This window comes from Lactuca serriola, chromosome 5 (assembly GCF_051521515.1).
Source record: "Lactuca serriola cultivar US96UC23 chromosome 5, Lser_US96UC23_V15, whole genome shotgun sequence".
NCBI lineage: Eukaryota > Viridiplantae > Streptophyta > Magnoliopsida > Asterales > Asteraceae > Lactuca > Lactuca serriola.
This window is the reverse complement of record NC_136412.1, coordinates 233883798-233905777: the sequence shown is the minus strand read 5'-3', so window position 1 is coordinate 233905777 and position 21980 is coordinate 233883798. Positions and strand designations below refer to the sequence as shown.

At 31.6% G+C, this 21980-nt stretch overlaps 1 protein-coding gene and 1 long non-coding RNA gene across 2 annotated transcripts; both read left to right on the top strand.

Annotated features, from left to right (window-relative positions):
* The first annotated feature begins 504 nt into the window (after positions 1-504).
* ABCG32 (pleiotropic drug resistance 4) lies at positions 505-8475 on the top strand. Its single transcript, XM_079001827.1, has 23 exons — positions 505-960; positions 1645-1765; positions 1888-1976; positions 2062-2146; positions 2454-2613; positions 2712-2788; positions 2855-2908; positions 2988-3380; positions 3813-4094; positions 4181-4497; positions 4577-4737; positions 4823-4926; positions 5071-5227; positions 5312-5434; positions 5528-5619; positions 5697-6029; positions 6280-6570; positions 6696-6779; positions 6858-6991; positions 7104-7331; positions 7399-7570; positions 7640-7894; positions 7956-8475. Exons 1-23 carry the CDS (start codon positions 686-688, stop codon positions 8226-8228), a joined length of 4260 nt encoding a protein of 1419 aa, XP_078857953.1. The 5' UTR covers positions 505-685; the 3' UTR covers positions 8229-8475.
* A 5045-nt stretch (positions 8476-13520) lies between these two features.
* On the top strand, positions 13521-15383 carry LOC145051484 (uncharacterized). Its single transcript, XR_013683649.1, has 3 exons — positions 13521-14452; positions 14876-15110; positions 15363-15383. It is a non-coding gene; the product is annotated as an uncharacterized LOC145051484 (long non-coding RNA).
* The last annotated feature ends 6597 nt before the right edge of the window (positions 15384-21980 follow it).

Genomic DNA, 21980 nt, shown 5'->3' with positions numbered 1-21980 from the left:
ACTATAATATAATGATATGTTTGATCATTAAATGATATATTTTAATTTTAAAAAATAATAAAAAATAAATCACTATAAAAGATAAAAAAAGATATATAAAAATTACATTACGATTTAGATGAAGTATAATCCAAAACAAATATATTTGTATATATTATATAAAAAATAATTTACTAAAAATATACAAATCCATCTAAAATAGTTTTTTATTTTTTTTAAATAACAAATCTAATAGTATATTCATAAACTATTCTTCAAATTCCATCTATGTCATGAAATTGAACCCTCAATCTCAAAAAATAAAAAAAATAAAAAAAATAATAAAAAATAAAATAAAATAAAAAAAATATCTCATACCGCTATAAAAGTATTTTAGTCCTAAAATAGTATATAACCTCTAAAAAATAAAGAAACAACTAATATCTATGCTGGCCAAGAAAGGGCAAGGGTCCAATATTTTAGTGTACAAATAACGTTTTGCTTAAAAAAGTTAGAGAGAGAGAAAGGCAGAAAGCCCGCCATTAATGCTGAGCTCAACCACCAGTCCAAATGTAAATGTATCATCTATATACATTGTAGAGTACCATTACAAGCTAATTTTCTTTGTGACCTTATCTACTTGATCAGGTTTACCCTCAAATCTAGGGTTTTTTTTTCGCTTGAATTTAGAGCCGTGTTGTAAACAATGTGGAATTCGGCGGAGAATTTATCAGCGAGATCGTCGTCATTCCGGGAAGACGGAGACGACGAGGAGGCGTTACGATGGGCGGCTATCGAGAGATTGCCAACTTATAATCGAGTTCGGAAGGGTATATTTAAGAATATCGTTGGAGATTCGAAGGAAGTTGAAGTTAATAAGCTTGAAGTGGAGGAGCTGAAGGTGGTGTTAGATCGGTTGTTGAATTCCGCCGATGACGACTGGAAGCGGTTCTTCGATCGAATGCGGCGGCGATTTGATGCGTAATATGAATTTTCCTTTTTTTTTTTTTTTTTTTTTTTTTTTAAATTATAATTCAAAAATTTCTTCTACTTTTTGACGTTTTTCTCGTCTTTTTGTGGCTTTGCTTACTGCTTTTAGCTCGGTGCCGATGAAGCGAAAAGCTTGAACACGGAACCGCTAAACTTTTTACAATCTATCAAGCCGATTATTTTCAATCGAAACTATAATTATCTTCCAAAAAAATTTAAAGCATACATGAAAATTTATTTATTTATTTTTTAAAATATTGTTTTGCGTAGCTAAAGGAAATCGATGCTTTTTATAAAATTAAAACAAAGGCTAAAATTCTGGCTTTGAAGAGAAATAAAGAGGTGTAGGTGCAATAATTTATTTCTTCTAGCCTTTGTTTTTGAATCGAGATTAGGTTGGTGTTAATGTTAACAATCATTTTTGAATCGAGAGGTTTATTGTAGTAAATTAGAAATGTGTCTTTATCATAGGTTTCCCATCATAGCTTTCGTAATATTCAGAATCAACACTAATTATGATATTACAAAAAAAAAAATGGGAATAAGTCCAAATGATGTGGTCATTGTTATATACAAATCAAATTATTTTTCTGAATTTTCCGTTTAATTTCAAGATAGATTCCAAAACCCATTCAGTTGTACGCTTTTTAAAGTTTTCTTTTACTCAAATTGCAGGGTAGATTTGGAATTTCCAAAGATTGAAATCAGATTTCAGAACTTGAATGTAGAAACATATGTTCATGTTGGTAGTAGAGCATTACCAACAATTACAAATTTCATTGTTAACATGACCGAGGTATGTTACTTACAGAAAAAAAATTATTTTTTAAACTTATATCTTCTTCAATAAAAAAAAAAGCACTTGAAAATGCTTATTGGTTATGGACTTATGGTTACCCTTCTCAAAATCTCAAACAGGCATTCTTAAGGCAATTGAAGATATACAAAGGGAAACGAAGAAAACTTACAATTTTGGATGATGTCAGCGGAATAATTAGACCTTCAAGGTGCAACATCAAGACAAAACTATATAATATTATTCTAGTAAAAAAACAATTATACAATTAATGATGGATGATGTTATATTTACAGAATGACCCTTCTTCTTGGTCCTCCAAGCTCTGGAAAGACAACTCTCATGTTAGCCTTGGCTGGACGTCTTGGACATCATTTGAAGGTATGCTAATTGCTATGGACATTTAATTTTTAAATTTTTTAAAGTTTAATGTCATAAATGATAACACACTATTTGTTTTTGTTCACAAAAAACCAATAAAATAGTTCCGGTTGCTTACCTTCTGATAGTACTTTTAAGAAAAAAAATGGTGTTTTGTGAATTAAAGTATAGTTCTTTATCCGTTTATGACTTTAACCCTTTTTTAAAACAATGCTGTTTTCTGAAGAAAAAAAAAAGTTTGTTATGCTTTTATGATTCTATATATTTTTTACTAAATCCCTGTCTTTACACATTGATTATGTCAAAGATGTCAGGAAAAATCACCTACAATGGGCATGGTTTAAAGGAGTTTGTTCCTCAAAGAACATCAGCTTATGTCAGTCAACAAGATTGGCATGTTGCAGAGATGACAGTTAGGGAAACACTTGACTTATCTGCACGTTGTCAAGGTGTTGGATTTAAATATGGTAAGTTATTTGAATTTCTGATTATTTTGTATTTTTTTTATATATATATATATGTTTCTTTGTGTACAAAAAAGCTGAATGATAGGTTTTAATGGTAGATATGCTAATGGAACTTACAAGAAGAGAAAAGATTGCTGGAATAAGACCTGATGAAGATCTTGATATATTCATGAAGGTATCAAACTTTCATTATTTGGATTCATTGAGGTTTAACTAATGAATTTTTTTTTTCGTTTTCTAGGCATTGGCTTTAGGTGGACATGAAACAAGTCTTGTTGTGGAGTACATTTTAAAGGTATTTGCTATTTATTCTATCGTGATTGGTTGTTTTCTTGAAACATACTGTGTTAACTAATAAATTTAATTTGAAAAAGATTCTAGGATTGGATACATGTGCGGACACATTGGTTGGAGATGAAATGCTGAGAGGGGTCTCTGGGGGACAAAAGAAACGACTAACAACAGGCGAATTATTGGCGGGTCCCTCTAGAGTTCTTCTGATGGATGAAATATCAAATGGTCTTGATAGTTCAACCACATACCAAATAATCAAGTATCTCAGACATTCAACTCGTGCACTTGATGGGACCACATTGATTTCTCTTCTTCAACCTGCTCCAGAGACTTATAATTTATTTGACGATATTATCCTCATATGTGAGGGCCATATAGTTTACCAAGGCCCACGAAATACTGCTCTTGATTTCTTTTCGTTTATGGGATTTCAATGCCCACAAAGGAAGAATGTTGCAGACTTCCTTCAAGAAGTAAGTTGTTACATTGTTATGTTGTGAGATCATGTTCTCAGAGATTCCCAACGAAAAATAATAAAGAAACTTGAACACAAGAATATACGTGGATAACTCCAAAACTAGAGAGAAAAAAAATCACTATATGATAATTTGTTACAATCACATAGACTAATCTCTCAATCTAACCCCCTGATTACATCTACACTCTCCAAAGATTTAACTCGCTTTTCTACACTATAGAAAAGAACAATATACTTGAAGTGTATTTGATTGGGGAACTTGTGGTACTTTGAAACCAAAGCTTTGGACTCCTTTTATAGGCATGAAACCTATTCCGCTTTTTCTCTTGCCGGTGGATAACTACTTTATTTTTGCCAAATAATTTCAAAAGTTATGAAGTGAACGAATTATCAATAATTCTATTTCATTGAATTCTATATGACACAGGTTGTTTCTGAGAAAGATCAAGAACAATATTGGTCTGCTCCGGATCGACCTTATAGCTACATACCTGTTAAAAAGTTTGCAGAAACATTTCGTTCATATCGAGTGGGAAAGAATTTAGTTGAAGAACTCTCTGTTCCATTTGATAAGAAATACAATCATCCAGCAGCCTTGTCGACTTCTCGTTATGGTGTCAAAAGAAGCGAACTTCTCAAGACAAGTTTTAATTGGCAGTTGTTACTCATGCAAAAAAACTCATTCATCTACGTGTTTAAATTCATTCAGGTAATGCCACTCTTAAATTTTATCAAACAGAAATTTTATTATTGAATTCTTAAGTACAATGAAAACATGATCTACTGTTTTTGCAGCTTATATTTGTTGCAATCACCACAATGAGTGTTTTCTTCCGGACAACTTTGCATCATAGAACGATTGATGATGGAGGTTTATATCTTGGAGAACTTTATTTTTCTATGGTGATTCTTCTCTTCAATGGGTTCACAGAAGTGTCAATGTTAGTAGCCAAGCTTCCGGTGATCTACAAGCATAGGGATTTACACTTTTACCCTTGTTGGGTTTATACACTTCCTTCTTGGATTTTGAGTATCCCAACTTCACTCATAGAGTCTGGTATCTGGGTGGTGGTTACATACTATGTGGTTGGACTTGATCCGAATATTGTCAGGTACATTTTATAATTTTTTTGATGGTCAACACAAGGTCAAACCATGCTGATTCTTAATTTCTTATAAATAAATGTTCAGGTTTTTAAAGCAGTTTCTGCTTTTTTTCTTCCTTCACCAAATGTCCATTAGTCTTTTCCGTTTGATGGGATCCTTGGGGCGTAATATGATTGTGGCTAACACATTTGGATCTTTTGCAATGTTGATTGTTATGGCTCTTGGTGGATATGTGATTTCAAGAGGTAAATTTGGATCTTTTTTTTATTTTAATACTAATTTGTGTTCTTTTAAGTTGTAACCTTTTCTTTTCTTCTCACCTTGTAACAGATAGTATACCGAGTTGGTGGATTTGGGGTTTTTGGATTTCTCCTTTGATGTATGCTCAAGAAGCAGCATCTGTGAATGAATTTCTTGGCCACTCTTGGGCTAAAGTAATAATCTCTCTTTCACCTTTTATCACTCTATCATTTCTAAGAGATAACATACTTTATGTTTTTTACAGACAATAACAACCTACTTGTATTTTTCTATTGATTTAAGCAATTTGTTTTACAATCTTAGTTTTCTTCATGCAGAGAGATAACCAATCAATGATGACATTAGGTGAGAAGTTGTTGAAAGCACGCAGTATATTCCCTCAGAGTTATTGGTATTGGATTGGTCTTGGTGCTTTGCTTGGATACACAATTTTATTCAATGTTCTTTTCACTTTCTTCCTATCTTACCTTAATCGTAAGCCATCTCTCCTCTCTATATAACTTCTCTTTTTTTTTTTCTTTTACATTTCTTGTTTATTGAGAAATTTCAAACTTATAGCCTTGGGAAGGAGCCAAGCCATTGTTTCAGAAGAAGACCCCAAGGACAAAGATGGAAAGAAGAATAGTGAAAGTGTTGTCATTCAACTCAGAGAGTTTTTGGAGCATTCAGGCTCTTTCACGGGTACCCATTGCTTCATGATCCAAACTCTTCCTTAATCAATCATTATGTACATATAATCCGATCAATAAAAAAATGTAAAAATATCATTTACAGGAAAGAATATAAATCAAAGAGGCATGGTTCTACCCTTTCAGCCACTTTCCATGGCATTCAGCAATATCAATTACTACGTTGATATCCCTCTGGTTTGTAAATTTCATACTTTATTTTTTTTTTTATATGAAAGACTTAACAATTTAACATCATGTGATTACTTATATAGGAATTGAAGCAAGAAGGGGTTATAGAAGATCGATTGCAGTTATTGGTGAATGTCACCGGAGCATTTAGGCCAGGTGTCCTTACCGCATTGGTCGGAGTAAGTGGGGCCGGTAAGACCACACTGATGGATGTCCTTGCTGGAAGAAAAACTGGTGGAGTAATAGAGGGAAGCATCCATATTTCTGGCTACCCAAAGTCACAAGAGACTTTTGCTAGAATATCTGGTTACTGTGAACAAAACGATATTCATTCACCTTGTTTGACAGTTGTAGAATCACTTCTCTTCTCTGCTTGGCTTCGTTTACCTTCAGATGTTGACATCAAAACACAAAAGGTATACTTTTTTTTATCAATTGAGCCAAATACAAGACATAACAATGTACTTCCGTTTTTTTTTTCCTTTTTCGAAAAATCCATCCGTTTATAGCAAATAACATTCCTATAATCGGGTGGATTTCCCAAAATACAACGATCTAATATAAAGAAGTTGAGTTCTATAATAAAAACCCTAAAGAAAATAGGTTGGTATTTCCTACCATTTAACCCTTACAGACATAACAGGATTGTTGTGCCTTCTTTCATAGGTTTTTGTTGAGGAGGTGATGGAACTTGTTGAACTGACACCCTTAAAAGGCGCCTTAGTTGGTCTCCCTGGTGTTGATGGGTTATCAACAGAGCAAAGAAAACGTTTGACTATAGCTGTTGAGTTAGTAGCCAATCCTTCAATAGTATTCATGGATGAACCCACATCAGGACTCGATGCCAGGTCAGCGGCTATAGTCATGAGGACAGTCAGGAACATTGTTAACACCGGGCGCACAATCGTCTGCACCATACACCAACCCAGCATCGACATTTTCGAAGCATTCGATGAGGTTCTTCACTTCCTTCCATAAATAAAATCTATACTGTCAGTCATCTAGTGGGCCACCGTGTACCTGATTTAGTGTGGGCCCAGCTGGCAGGAAAAAAAAACTTATTTGTTAAATTTGAAATGCAGCTCTTGTTTATGAAGCGTGGAGGGCAACTTATTTATGCGGGTCCACTTGGGCCTAGATCATGCAAACTTGTGGAGTATTTTGAGGTTTGGTTTTATTTTTATTTATTTTTCATTAATTCAACTGGGGTAGGTAATTAAATATATATATGATATGATGTGTAGGCAATTGAAGGTGTTAGGAAGATTAAAGCTGGACATAATCCTGCAACATGGATGTTGGAAGTTACTTCACTAGCAGAAGAAGCTCGTTTGGGTATAGACTTTGCTCAAGTCTATAGGCAGTCCAAATTATTTATGTATGTTTTCTTTCTTTTTTACATTCTTTCTGATAAAAGTGTAATATTATATGAAATAGTTAAGTGGCTGTGTGTGTCTGATGAGAAATATATTATTTATTACCCATTGCAGACGCAACAGAGATTTAGTGGAAAGGCTAAAGAAACCAAGAAACGATTCAAAAGAATTGCATTTCCCAAGCAAGTACTCTCGATCATACACAGATCAATTTGCAACTTGTTTTTGGAAACAATACCTTTCTTATTGGCGAAACCCACAATACACTGCTGTTCGCTTTTTCTACACCTCCATCATCTCACTAATGCTCGGAACAATCTGTTGGAAATTTGGTTCAAAAAGGTAAACTAACTAACTAATTATCAATTCACTACTTTTTAAACATCATTAATTTATTATCTTTTTTTAGGGAGACCCAACAAGATCTTTTTAACGCAATGGGATCCATGTATTTAGCTGTACTTTTCATCGGAATCACCAACGCCACCGCTGTCCAACCCGTTGTTTCTGTTGAAAGATTCGTTTCATATCGAGAGAGGGCTGCCGGAATGTATTCGCCACTACCCTTCGCTTTTGCTCAGGTGAGTCGCATTTACATTTATTTTTTTATTTTATAATGTGGTAAATAAATATATGTACTTTATTTATAGGGTGCGATTGAGTTTCCATACGTGTTGGCACAAGCGGTAATTTACAGTACCATATTCTACTCGCTGGCTGCATTTGAATGGTCCACGTGGAAATTCATATGGTACATGTACTTTATGTACCTCACAATGCTTTACTTCACCTTTTATGGAATGATGACAACTGCTATGACACCTAATCACAATGTCGCTGCCATTATTGCTGCTCCTTTTTACATGTTCTGGAACCTCTTCAGTGGATTCATGATCCCCCATAAGGTAATTTATTAATTTATTTATTTTAATTTTATAAATTACATGATATGTTATGATTTTGCAGAGAATTCCGATATGGTGGAGATGGTATTACTGGGCGAACCCAATCGCATGGACTCTTTATGGGTTAGTTGTATCCCAATATGGTGATTTAGATAATCCTGTGAAGTTATCAGATGGAGTGCAATCTATGCCTATAAAACAGTTACTGAATGTTGTGTTTGGTTACAAACATGAGTTCCTTGGGGTTGCGGTTTTTATGGTGTTTGGCTTCTGCTTCTTGTTTGCTGTTGTCTTTGCTTTCGCTATCAAATCGTTTGTCTTCCAAAAGCGATAAAAAAAAGGGGCTGAAATCCGTTTAATATGCAATATGGTTTCGTATTGAGGTAAAGGTATGTATCTAAAACACAGTAGAAAAGCACTTTGAATTTGTGAAATTAGTTATATATATGTAGAATGTTGTAGATGGCATGTTATGATTTATTCTTTTTCGGGGGTGGAATAATAGTGACTAGCGTTGCATTTGCATCAAAGTTTGTCGAGTTGTAAACGGAACTTGCTAATTTATAAGTTTATATTCTTTATGTGCAAAGAATTATGATAGCTTCAATTGTTTATATTTGTCATGGTGGTTATGTTTTGTTGGAAAGTTGGTTATTTGTTAGTTAGCTTTCTTTCGTTGAAATGTTTTGTACATGTATTATGTATGTAATTTGCATCGTTTTGAGAGTTTAAACGACATAAGGTAATGAAAGTTTCAATTCTCTCTTAGCTCTTATATGGTATCATCTGCTTTTCATCATCAAGCTGAAGGTAATCCTGCATGGGAAGAAGCTACGATAGAAGGAATTTGACGAATTGAGTGCTAATCACATGGGGCGTTGTTAAACTCCCTAAGGGTAAAAAGCTAATTGCTTGTCGATGAGTTTATGAGAGCATGTGTCATGATGATGGTTGAATTGAAAGACAAAAAACTCGCCTGTTAAGGGTATTGCACAAAAAGGTGGATTATCATATTTAGGTTCCCGATTAATAAATAACCATTGGGCCTGTAGGAATATTGACGGGTACCGGATATCATATTTATGATCTTTAATAGGTTAAATTTTTACTTATTGGAATTTTCATTACCTAAAACCCAATTGCAATTTCATCTAAAAAATGATTTGGAATTTTTAACAGTTCTATTTTCTTACACTATCAACAAGTTTAATGTCTAACAAATATTATATAAAAAAAATCATCACCATAACATCTTTTAAATATCTGAATTTCATGATAATCTAATTCATATAACATAAATAATAAAAGGGAAAAGTGAATATACCCTTAAGGGTATATAAGCTTAGGTACCCAAACTCATCATATTACGTCGTTTTGTATCATATATACACATTGTAATTGTCCACTGTTATTCTAATTCAACTTCTAACTTGATTTAATTTCAAGATTTTTATAAATTTTACGTTTATCTTCCTTTTACATAATTTTCATTTTCAAGTATAATATATATAGCCTAGTAGGCGTTCGGCATAAAAATGTGATGTAAGAGGAAGATAATAGTGAAATTTCGAAGATCTTGAAAGTAAATCAAGTTAGGGGTTGAAATTTAAGAACATTATAATAAATATATAAAACCAAACGACGTATTATAGTGGGTTTGGGTACCTAAGCTTATATACCCTTAAGGGTATATTCACTTTTCCCATAATAAAAACAATATCATTGATCTCTATTGTAGGTTGTAAGTGGTAATTACATAACAAAATTTCTATTTCTAATCACATACGTATAACATTATAATATAATATTGAAATCACACACAAACATATATATATATATATATATATATATATATATATATATATATATATATAGGGTTAGGTTATTTTGTTTCTTGTAACTATTATGTGACAGAATGCTCAGATTTGGACCATTGGATGAAATATAATCAAAGGTCATGATATGAGGGTCTATGATAGTAGAATAGGATAACATGTATCATATAATCACACAAATTTGAGCATAAGGGTATTTTAGTCAGTTAACCTATATTAAAAAATGAAATTTTCGGATTTTTAGGGATAATTAATTCCTTTATTTTTAAAAATATGAATATTATAAATTAATTTAAAATTAAAAATCCGGTTTTATTCTGTCAAAATGATAGAATTTTAACCATAAACTAGTAAATATATTTTTTGATTTTATTCTGTCAGAATGACAGAATGCCAACCATAAACTAGTAAATACATTTTGAAAGACTACACAAAATCGATTCTTGAACTAATAATATACCAAATAATTACATTGTATGATTGTGATTCATTGAATAATAACAAACATTCTGAAAGAATAACAAGTATAATTCTTAAAAAAATAACAACATTCTTAAACAATGAGTGTGATCATTCTTTAATTCATTCTTCAATCCTTTCCCATCAGGTCTTCAAGCCATCCTTGAAGCCATTTCTACCAGAAATTCATTGCCAAATTTGTAGTGATACACTTGTAACAACTGCACATTAAACATACAAATAATTAACTACAATTCTATCAGAATCCAACAATAATATTCTTACAAAATAAACTATTCTGCAAGAATATTCTTAAAGAATTTGTATTATCAAGAATAAGGAACTAGCATCAACCTATTCTGACAGAATAAGGAACTAGCATTCTTCGGGTTCCCTGTGTTTCTTCTCGATATGCTTAATGTATTTAACTGTAAATTCTGACAGAATAAGGAACTAGCATCAACCTTTTGTTATGAAAAGGGCATCCAACCCAATCTAAATTAAGTTATATAGTTCTGAAAAGAATAAGGAACAAAGTGAAGTAAAAACATTAAAGATTTTTAACTATTTTTTCATTGAGACATTTTATCGAACACATGTCACATGGAGGGCATGACAGAATGTTATTGTTTGTAAACAAAAATTCCAAATATGTTAATGGATCATAACTCATACGACTTACATTGATGGATGAAAATAAGGAACGAGTTCTCTGACAAATGTAGGATGAGGAATACTAGGCAGATTACAACTTATACTGATGTACACTGGTTTGCTTTCTTTCAACGCAGTTGAAATTGCAGTGTCAATTTGTTCATGTGCATCTTCCAAGTTATTCACGTGCATCTTCCAAGTTATTCACTACTGCCTATTGTTTCATTCATCATAAATCCATCAATAGTCATATAACAAGAACAAATAAAAATCATTGTTACTTAATTTCAAAATCGATGAAATACAAAAGCTTTGGAAATTAAAATCAACATACCTGAGCACAAATGACATTTTGAAAACACTGCATTTCCTGTGTAAAATCCGGCAACCCAATTATATGATGAAGAATCTTATTTGTCCCATAATCATTTGAATTGGGTCCACCGACTATACAAATCACGAGCAGATTCTCACCGTAAGCACCAGTGACATCGATTGATTATGGAGCTGACGGTGGAGAGACAGGAGGAAGAAGCGGCAGCATGTGTTTGTCGATGATGATGAATGTGTTCGACCACATACATACACACACGAATGAAGTGAGGGAATAAGAACGACTGTAAATAAAAAGGGGGATAAATTAGGTTAAAAGTCAATTTGACTAGCATGATTATAGGAAATATTTATGGAATTTATATATCAAATTACTAAATCACCCTTATTTATTTATTTATTTTATTATTTCCTAAATTCCTATTGGTGCATTTATGCACACAATAGTTGCTAAAAACATTTGAACCTAACTAACTAACTAACTAACTAACTATATATATATAGGGTGAGGTTCAATAGAGAATCATAATTAACCAATGAACCAAGGAACCAATCTTTTTTTCAACTTTTAGAACTTATTTTTTATAAAAAAAAAACTAAAAATACAGAAATTCATAACTTTTTATCATTTTTCCAATGATATCAAATTCGATTTTTTTACGTCAAATTCACAATGTGAATCCGGATTCACACGGTGAATCCGAAAAATATTTTTCACATTCACAATGTTAATATATGAATTTGGATATTTTTAGATTTTTTTTTTCGATAAAGAATAAGCTCTAAAAATTTAAAAAAAGATTTGATTCCTTGAAGAACCAATAATTATGGTTCTCTATAGAGAGAGAGAGAGAGAGAGAGAGAGAGAGATGAGTTATAGTGATAACCACAAAATACTAAGAACTTGAGAACTTTTTTTTCTACATAATATTTTTTAAAAATAACATACTAAAATCATCATTTGCTAAATCTAAAACATTAAAAAAAAGATTTTTTTTCATATTTTTTTAACTTTTAGAACTTAATTTTTATAAAAAAAAAAACTAAAAATACAGAAATTCATAACTTTTTATCATTTTTCCAATGATATCAAATTCGATTTTTTTACGTCAAATTTACAATGTGAATCCGAAAAATATTTTTCACATTCACAATGTTAATATATGAATTTGGATATTTTTAGATTTTTTTTTCGATAAAGAATAAGCTCTAGAAATTGAAAAAAAGATTTGATTCCTTGAAGAACCAATAATTATGGTTCTTTATAGAGAGAGAGAGAGAGAGATGAGTTATAGTGATAACCACAAAATATTAAGAACTTGAGAACTTTTTTTTTCTACATAATATTTTTTAAAAATAACATACTAAAATCATCATTTGCTAAATCTAAGACATTAAAAAAAAGATTTTTTTTCATATATATATATATATATATATATATATATATATATATATATATATATATATATATTATAAAAGAAATCTCACTATTTTTAAAAATAGATTTAATATAATAATATTATTTTCTAAGACTAAAAGTTTTTAAGCTTAAATTACAACTAACCAACAATAAGATAATAATATAATCTGAAGAATCTAAGGTGCTGTTTGTTTTTTGGAAAAAACTTCTTCAAACCTCTTATTGTTGCGCGGCGCAGCACACGCGCAACACTTTTCATCTCGCAGTTGTTTGTTTTTTAGAAGTCTTCTGAGTCAAAAACCTCTGCGCGTGCTCTTTTTGGCGCAACACTAGTACTGTCTCTTCCAATCTCCTCTTCTTCTTCTTTTATTGCTGAAATTTTGATTGTATTTTGTTAAAATTTCAGTTCACATTTTTTTTTGTTTTTTTGTTTATTTTTGTTGAATTTATTTTTCGTTTTTTTATATTCAATAATGATAATTTCTTGATGAAATATCATTATTTTTTATTAAAATATCTTTATTTTTTTGTTGAAATGTCATTATTTTTTACTAAATTATCATTAATTTTTACCGAAATGTTATACATTATTAAATTTTACGTATTAAAAAGCTATTTTTGGTTTATAAAATTAGTTTATTTTAATTTTTTAATATATGCAGCAGTATGCAGATGTTAAAAAAACAAACACGTTTCTTATTATAGTCTGCAGCCGTTTGGTCCACCTCTTCTACTGCAGAGTGTTGCAGAGGTGGTCCGCAGACTTCATAAATTTTTGCTTCAGAAAATCAAACAACACCTAACTCTTTAAACGAAAAGTACAATTATCCTATGCATATACCTCTTACCCGATCTTTTTATACTTTGATTGAGTCAATCTCACCTCCCTTTTTGTACGGGAAGCATAAGGTAGGTACTATGGGATTCAAATTTGAAATCCCAAACTTTTCGGCCTAGTCCCTTTATCGGTTCCCTTCCCCTATTATCTCTCATCCTTTTCTCTACAACCTCTTTCATGCTAAATCGTTTTAACTGTCAAGCTTTCTTTTTTGTTGTCCACTGCCATCGATTGAGAAAATAGGTAAATACTTTCCCCCAATTCAAATATTGTTTTTTACTCAAAATCTCAGAATGTAAGTTGATTATGTTTTAAAGTAAGGTTACGTTTTGATTTTTGTTTCTTGAATCCATGACGAAATCTCTATGAAGGTGGAAAGATGCACGAGGTCAAGTTTTCTTAGGTGGAGATTACCTCTACTTTACCTCTTTTCCATCAGGTTCAAAGATTCTCTAAATCCCCAGATCCCTCAAAACCCTATTGTAATCAATCTACACACTGAATGTTCTCTAAATCCTTGATCATGACCAGAAGAAACCCACCCTACTCCTCCTTCCTTCGTTCATCAACACAAACAACCCTAGAATACCACCAAACAACGACCACTACATCCCCGGTTTTTTCCTATGCTCGCCAACCTCCACCCCTGGTTGATCTTACTGTGTTCCACCATCACAACCATAAACATTCAAACACTCATCGTCTGCTCTCCCTCCCAAAACCATTTTCGTATACACCACCTTTCTCTCGATCTTTTTGTGCTTTTTTTTGTTAAACACGTAGATTTGTAGTTCATTTCTTCTGTGTTGTCCATAGAGAATATATCATCAAAGGTTTATTTGTAACTTCTTGGATCGGTTAATGTTTCTAATGTTTAATATCTCTAATTTTGTCTTTCTCTCAGATCTTTGTCTCAATAAGCAAAATCCTAAGTTTTTGTTTTTTTTGTGATGGTTGATTTATGGTCGGGATGGATGGAGATAGGAACATTGGGGTTGGATGATGAAAATACATATGAGGTGACTTTTTATGATTAATCTTGTATATTTTACTTCTTATTCTTCATAGGAAAGAACACTGCATAACCAATTGAGGTAAGTTTACCACGTTAAAACACACCTTTACTATGAATGTTGTCTAATCTTTGATTGATAGTGAGATTAGATCTGAATTGTTTTGCCAAGATACAAGTCAAGCTTTCATATGAATTATTTATTCCTCAAATTTCCAAAAAAAAATCAAATTGGGTTGGACATAATTGTACTTTTAAGTTTAACTCATGATATAATGTTTTAAATATGTATGCCTTTTAAACCATCTTTTTTTAATAGATGAACCAATCACTCAGTATATTGCTTTTCAGCTGTTTTTGTAATGCATATTGATATTCCTTATTAATTTATTTCTTCATTAATTATAATATTTGTGTTTCATGATTTCAGGTCCAACAAAGAAAGTGAGTTGAAAGATTGCTCCACTATAGAGAGCTTGGATTTTGGTTGTATTAATTATAATATTCTATAAACTTTCGCGGATTTTATCTTATAGCATCCCACGGGAAATTTATTTTGTTTAAATGAATCGTTGCTTCATTTACAAGGTTAATTTCAAGGATAGGAGTGCCCATACAATAGTTAGTAGGACAGAAGTACCACTTGGGGGAAACCTTGACAAAAGGTATATCAAATGTTCTTTTATTCCACATTCCATGATGATTTTAAGATTGTTTCTCCTTTTTGTCTGTAAAATGACTTTTCATCAGGTTCTCTAATAGAAACAATTATAAAAAGCCCTTGGAAATAGGCATTACATATATTTTGTCAGCCTGACATGGACATATCTCTCACTTTCTCTCATACACGCATGTATACTATGAAGCATGTTAAAGATGATATTTATGTCATTTATAGTTTTTATGTCATTTTGTAGGTTCATATACTCTGCACCCAAGGGCTTAAATTCGAAAATTAAGTTCTGTATAAAATCTGGTCACAAGGGTAATACAAATTTAGTTCTGTATAAAATCTGGTCACAAGGGTAATACAAATTTAGTTCTGTATAAAATCTGGTCGAAAAGTAAGTTCTGTATAAAATCTGGTCACAAGTGCTTAAATTCGAAAATTAAGTAGAAATGGTTATTATCAAAAGAAAAATTGATTTATGTTATCTTCATGGGTAATACAAATTTAGTTTTTAGATTTATCTTGGTGATAACTGGCTACTCTGTTTTCTGATTGCACAGGAGTGAGATTTGGAAACTCTTAGATATCAAGGGTAGAATTGTCCAAAATAGGAATTAAAAAGATGCTTGGGAGTTAGGATTTTTATGGCGTGAATAATAAAATCATGGCAACAAGTTTCAGATTTAATTTATTTATGGATGGAGATGTCAAGGGCAGGACAATTATAAGCTATGGAAAGTACCATCATTTGTTTATCATAACATATTTCTTCCATTTTTCTTCTATTACGACATTCTACTTTTTATATATTTTTTATTAAGACATTGTACTTTAAAAATCCAACAAATTATAAAATTTTACTTTGTATTAGCCTTGGGATATTGTGCTTTGGATTATGGAGTGGTGAAATCTAAAACAACTAAAGATGTTTTGAATCTATTCACTTCAAATTTTAATTAGATGAAACAATTATTTGTTGTTCAAACCCGCATTAAAATCTTATTTTGTTGACCCTAACACTTGATTCTTTTTGCGTTTCAATCATTTTAACAAGTCGATTAGTGACAGAGCTAGATGGAGCGTTAGGAGTATTACAGTATCTCCAAAAAAATTATTTTATATATATAAAAAAAATATTATTTGTAAACATGTTTCATGTTATCGTACCCCAAGTAAAGAGATTATAGCATGTTTTTAATGTCCGATATTGGATAACTACATATAATATATCGACAATGTTTGTACCCCATATCAAAATTTCTGGTTCCACCACTGAAGTCGATAATCAGTTTAGAAACTTTTTATAAGCATCCAATTTGAAAACTTCCAAGACTTAAAGTTTCATGTGGGATACAATGTATATACTACTTAACTTCCTAAAAACTAATAAAAAAATTCAATTAAAATCAATTGTGAGAACTAAACCTTAAAAGATTTTGATGAACCTTATTCATAGTTAAAAGATAAAAATCCTAACGGTTCTTATCGTTGTTCATAGTGAAATTCAAATGTTATTATCATTTTTAAGACACAAGCCTTTCAAAGAAAAATAGTACAAAATTGGTAAATTATTTATATTATATTATATTATTTTTATTTTTTTTAGAATTACCAGTGTCCTTTTAAGTCCAACCAAAAAATGTTTCATGTTTTGTAAAAACTACTTGTGGGGTGAGCATTTTTCGATTTAAACCGCAAAACCGTTTGAACAAAATGTTAATCAGATTTTCAGGTTTTGGTTATTCGGGTATGGTTTGGTTTTTGGGTTAGCGGTTTCCTTGAACTAGGCGGTTTGGGTTGGCGGTTTTCTTAAACGTGATGCATGTATGATCATTTGTGTGCAACATTTTTTTCGTTGAACACACTACCTACAACCATCCCATATGCCACATAATCTCTAAAAACTATTCGCCGAAAGGAAATTAGCATATCGCACGCCACATTGCTATCCTTGTTGTTGCAAACGGAGATCGTATTGATTAAAGTTAGATACACGATTTTGTTTTTGTTTTGTTATTTTGTTTTTTTTTTCAAATTGGCCAATTTTAAAACACGGTAAAATTAATTGTCGATAGAATATGATTTAAGTGTGACATTAACAAGTGTGATTTAGTGAAAATTTTAAAATCGTTAGTTTAAATTCATAAACAAAATTGTTTTTTGCTTCCCAAAAAAGATTTATGATGGCCTTTCTAAAAGTTCCAAAAATTTTTGGGTATTGTTTCATCTAATCTTTTACATGTATATTTTTTCTTCAAAATCTTTTATATATATATATATATATATATATATATATATATATATATATATATATATATATATATATATATATATAAAGTCATAACTATCATTTTCTAAAAGTTTTTATCACTTAATGTAGACAATAATATCTCCATATTAAACTCCTAACCTAGGATCACACCACGAACAACTATAATACTAATGTTGGTCACATCCTAAACAAAAAACTAAAAATCCATAACACAACCCTTAAGGGAACTATTTTCCAAAATAGCATACAATGAATATTCTTTAATACGCCATGTTTCTGAAATGGAAACTAGCTATAAAAAAGAAACTATTCGCTTAAACATAACTATTAACCGATCCTTTATAGCCGCAAGAAAACTATTCACCAAAATGAATTAATCACCGTCTAAAAATTATTCGTCGCCGCCGCTTTGCGCGGGTACACGAATAGTATATATATATATATATATATATATATATATATATATATATATATATATATATATATATATATATATATATATATATCAATGTTCTAAAAAGTTCGCCATGACGCGTCATGGCTCTAAGACTTGTATTTGCCGTCAAACTTTACCAAAACGCCACATTGACTCATATATGTGTATAATAATGAATAATAGTAGAAAATACATATAAAAATATGAATTATATACAAAATTGCCGCCTTAAGTCACGTCTTACAAACGACGTGGCTCGCCAAGGCTCGAAAAAGTTTGACGCTTGACATTGCCGCCAAGTGACGCCTTATGTTATATATATATATATATATATATATATATATATATATATATATATATAAATTTTATATATGAACAAAAAAAATATTACTATGCATCAAAAATACTTTTTTTTTGAAAAGTTCTTTTTTTTTAAATATTAATTTCCAAATATATATATAATAAATTTGATGAATTAAAAAAAATCTCATTTATTCATTTTTCTATATTCTACGAATATTTTGTATATATTTTGAAATTAATATTTAAAAAAATAATTTTTTAAAAAATATGCTTGTAATGCATATTCATATTTTGTTGTGTATATGCATTTTTTTTAAATAAATGTGCAAGTGCATAATCGATATATATATATATATATATATATATATATATATATATATATATATATATATATATATATATATATAGAGAGAGAGAGAGAGAGAGAGAGTTAGGTTCATATGTACCTAGCATCTATTGTGTGCTCGTAGAACCAATAGGAATTTAGGAATAAATTAACAAATAAATAATCAAAATAAGGATAGTTATGTAATTTTGCATATAAAATAAATAACATTCAAATTTAAATCCCTTGATTCATGGGTCAATCCCCTTAAATCAAGCCATCGGTAACCCTATGCCTCCAAGAAGTCATCATCTTCTTCACCCAACAACCATCATCAAAACTCAATGTGGTCATCATCTTCTTTACTACAACCCATTGGATAACCCCATTAATCCCTTCTGATTACATCAAGACTGACGCAACTACTTTATACCAAGAAGAAAGTGTTAGATTAAGTGTCTAAGTCCATAACTATAATTGTTATATACTTGATTTGATAGTAGCATGGTCCTTTTTGGTTGCCTTCATACTGACAACTAGACATGATGACTATTAGAGAGAGAGGCTGATTTTATTATTTAGAATAATAAATTGGTGCATAAATATGATTTATTAATATATTATAAGAATAATATATTAATTAGAAATCATATTGTTAATAAGTATTTAATCATAAATTAATTTGGAATTACTTCTGGGATTAAAGGAACAGACTGAAAGTGCAGGGGCTATTTTGTAAATAGTTGATAGTTGAGGTTTTGAACCATTGGATCATCCTTATTAGGGAGGGACAAAAATCCCTAGAAGGTTCTAGAGATTTTCGTCCAAGCCCTAAGGAAGGGGTCCATGGACTTGCTTAGGCCCTAAGCTAAGGAATTAGGGTTTCCACCTTAAAACCCTAGCTAGCCTCAAGTATAAATAGAGCCCCTTGGCTCTTGAATTCGACAACCCTTTGAAAACACTAGAAGAGCCGAATTTTTGATCAAGTCACTCATCTCTCCTCTCTCTCATATTCATCCTCTTTCCCTAGTGTGTTTGTGAGCCATTAGAGGTACTACACTTGTGATACTTGTTCCCAAGAGCAAAGGATCTTCAAGAATTGGTTGTTATTACTATATAGAAACAAAGGTATGTGATCTAATCTTTGTATATTTCTAATTCTTAGATGCATAATAGGATTTTCCTTTTTGTGTTCAATGCTTGTATGTCTAATAGAGAAAACATAGATCCTATCTAGGGTTGCATGCACACATAGGATTGTTTGTATAAAACTCATTAGTGGTATTAGAGCTTTTGGTTTTGTTTTCAATTAGATTTGATACAATTGATTTAACTTGACAAATTAGGGTTTATGACAATTAAACCCTAGGGCTTGGATTTTTTGAAATTAGGGTTTCTAAACCCTAGTTTCAAAAACTGATTAGGGTTTTCGAACCCGTTCCTTTGGCCTCCATTTTTTGGTTTCTACAGTTTGCTAACCCTAGAATTTTCGAAAAATGCATTCCCTAAGATTAGATTTCGAAAATCTAGGGTTTTGGGTAGTATTATCTTTTAAATTGTATAAATGGATAATCCTATGAGATTTAATAATTTAAATTAATTGTTTAATTTTGGATAATTATTAAATTAAGGTTTTTAATATTTAAGATATTTTAAATTAAAAGGTATTAATTTCAAAAATTAGATTAAAAACCCTAGTATTTTGAAATGTTTAAAATACACCCTTATACTATATATATAATTAAAAGTTTAATATTATATATGTATAAGAAAAGTTAGTCTTACCGTTAGTAGGCCTCATTCACGAATCTAGTCTATAATGGGTGTTTAAGGAAGCGGCCTATAAAAACTGCCATTTGGTATCCATTCTTACCCACCGTACTCTTGACTAGTGGAGGGTCGTTAGTCGAACGGGTATGATAGGACATTAATTCTCTCATTAATAAGTATAATGATAAATATAAAGTAACTAAATATTTTTATAAATTTCCAATCTTAGTTACTTTAGGAAAATGTGAATTTGATGCTAATCCATGAAATTGCACATTGTCAAGTCGTTAGTGGAGCGTGTGTGGTTAATCGGCTGTGACAACCGTCAATTTCCGGTCAAGTCAAAGTCAAATAAAGTCAACAAGTCAACCGGTCAACTCCGTTAACCCTTGTATATTAGGGTTTCCGTTATGTTTCCTATTGTACAACTCGCGATCTTAATACAAAGTATCACTTAGATTTTTCACGAGTTCGGAAATTCTAAAACCTAATCAGGGTAAGTGATGAAACTACTCGACAAAACATTATTCCATACCCCTTGAGGGCGTATAACATTCATAACGAGGCTTAACGGGATTTACAAACCTTGCGTTACGAAGCCAAACACTCAAAAAGGTCGCAAACGAAATCTCTCTCAATCTTTCTCGCTCTATCTCTCTCTATCCCAAATCTCTCTAAGTATGAGAAATCTCTCCAAGAATGTGAAATCTCTCCCAAATCTCTCTAAGTATGAGAAATCTCTCCAAGTATGTGAAATCTCTCCCAAATCTCTCTCATAACTTCTTTTAACTTTTTATAATCATTCGGGTTGACCCGACCCTAAACCGGGTCAAAAACCGCTCGAAACGGGAAGATTTCTTGAAAAATAGCCTTAGAGAACCGAAACCTTCCCTTAAGGGGCGAAGCCTCTTGGACCAAACTATCAAGGACCGAAACCGAACTGCTGAACCGAAGTGGCTTGAACCGAACCCGAAGCCTGCTGAGGACCGAATCCTCTGAACCGAACCCGAACCTCCCCACTTCGCCTTCGGTCTATTTCGGACCATTTTTCCTTCGGGCTATTTCGCTCCTACTCACCTTCGGTCCATGGCAGCAGGGACCGAACCTCCGGCCCACATCCGAGAAGCTTTGCTGTAAGGCCCATTTCACCCGGTTTTCGACCACGACTTCGTTTTAGGCCCATTTTTCATGATTTTAACGCGGGATTTTCACCCAAACATATATTTTGACATATAAGACCCCATATTTCCATAATCTAATCACATTTTGAGGGTAATCATTATCTAGGATTAAAAATATAGTGGGTAAGATATTTAGGTGGAGTGTTGACTTATCCTTTGGGCAAGGACACAAGTTACCTCCCATACCCACTCCATGACCATCCCCAGTCACTATTCCACCATACCTGGTCATTCCATCATCCTTTTCCCACTCTTTCCAGCCAAGCACCTTGATCCAAGGATAGAAAAATCCTTATCTCTCCTCCCATTTCACTCACACTCCACCAAGAAGCAAAAACTCATTCTCTCTCACTATCCCTCTCTAATCTCAAAAATTCAAGGCTGATCACAAGTTCTTCAATAGGGAGTTAACAACTCAAGAGTCATAGGATCTTAACGTCTGGAAAACGTTGTTGCAAGTTATTTCTCGTTGTAGTATGGTTATAACGACTCAAATAGGGAGTTAACAATCTTTCAAGTTTACAGGGAAAATTCTACTTTAAAAAGGGGTTTTATCTATTTAAAACTACAAACACGTT

Bases quoted from the DNA above. Each gene is read 5' to 3' on its own strand.
- ABCG32 (XM_079001827.1), top strand. From the start codon at position 686: ATGTGGAATTCGGCGGAGAATTTATCAGCGAGATCGTCGTCATTCCGG. The intron at 6,571-6,695 runs GTTCTTCACTTC...TTTGAAATGCAG, and splicing joins TTTTCGAAGCATTCGATGAG to CTCTTGTTTATGAAGCGTGG. The intron at 7,332-7,398 runs GTAAACTAACTA...ATCTTTTTTTAG, and splicing joins TGGAAATTTGGTTCAAAAAG to GGAGACCCAACAAGATCTTT.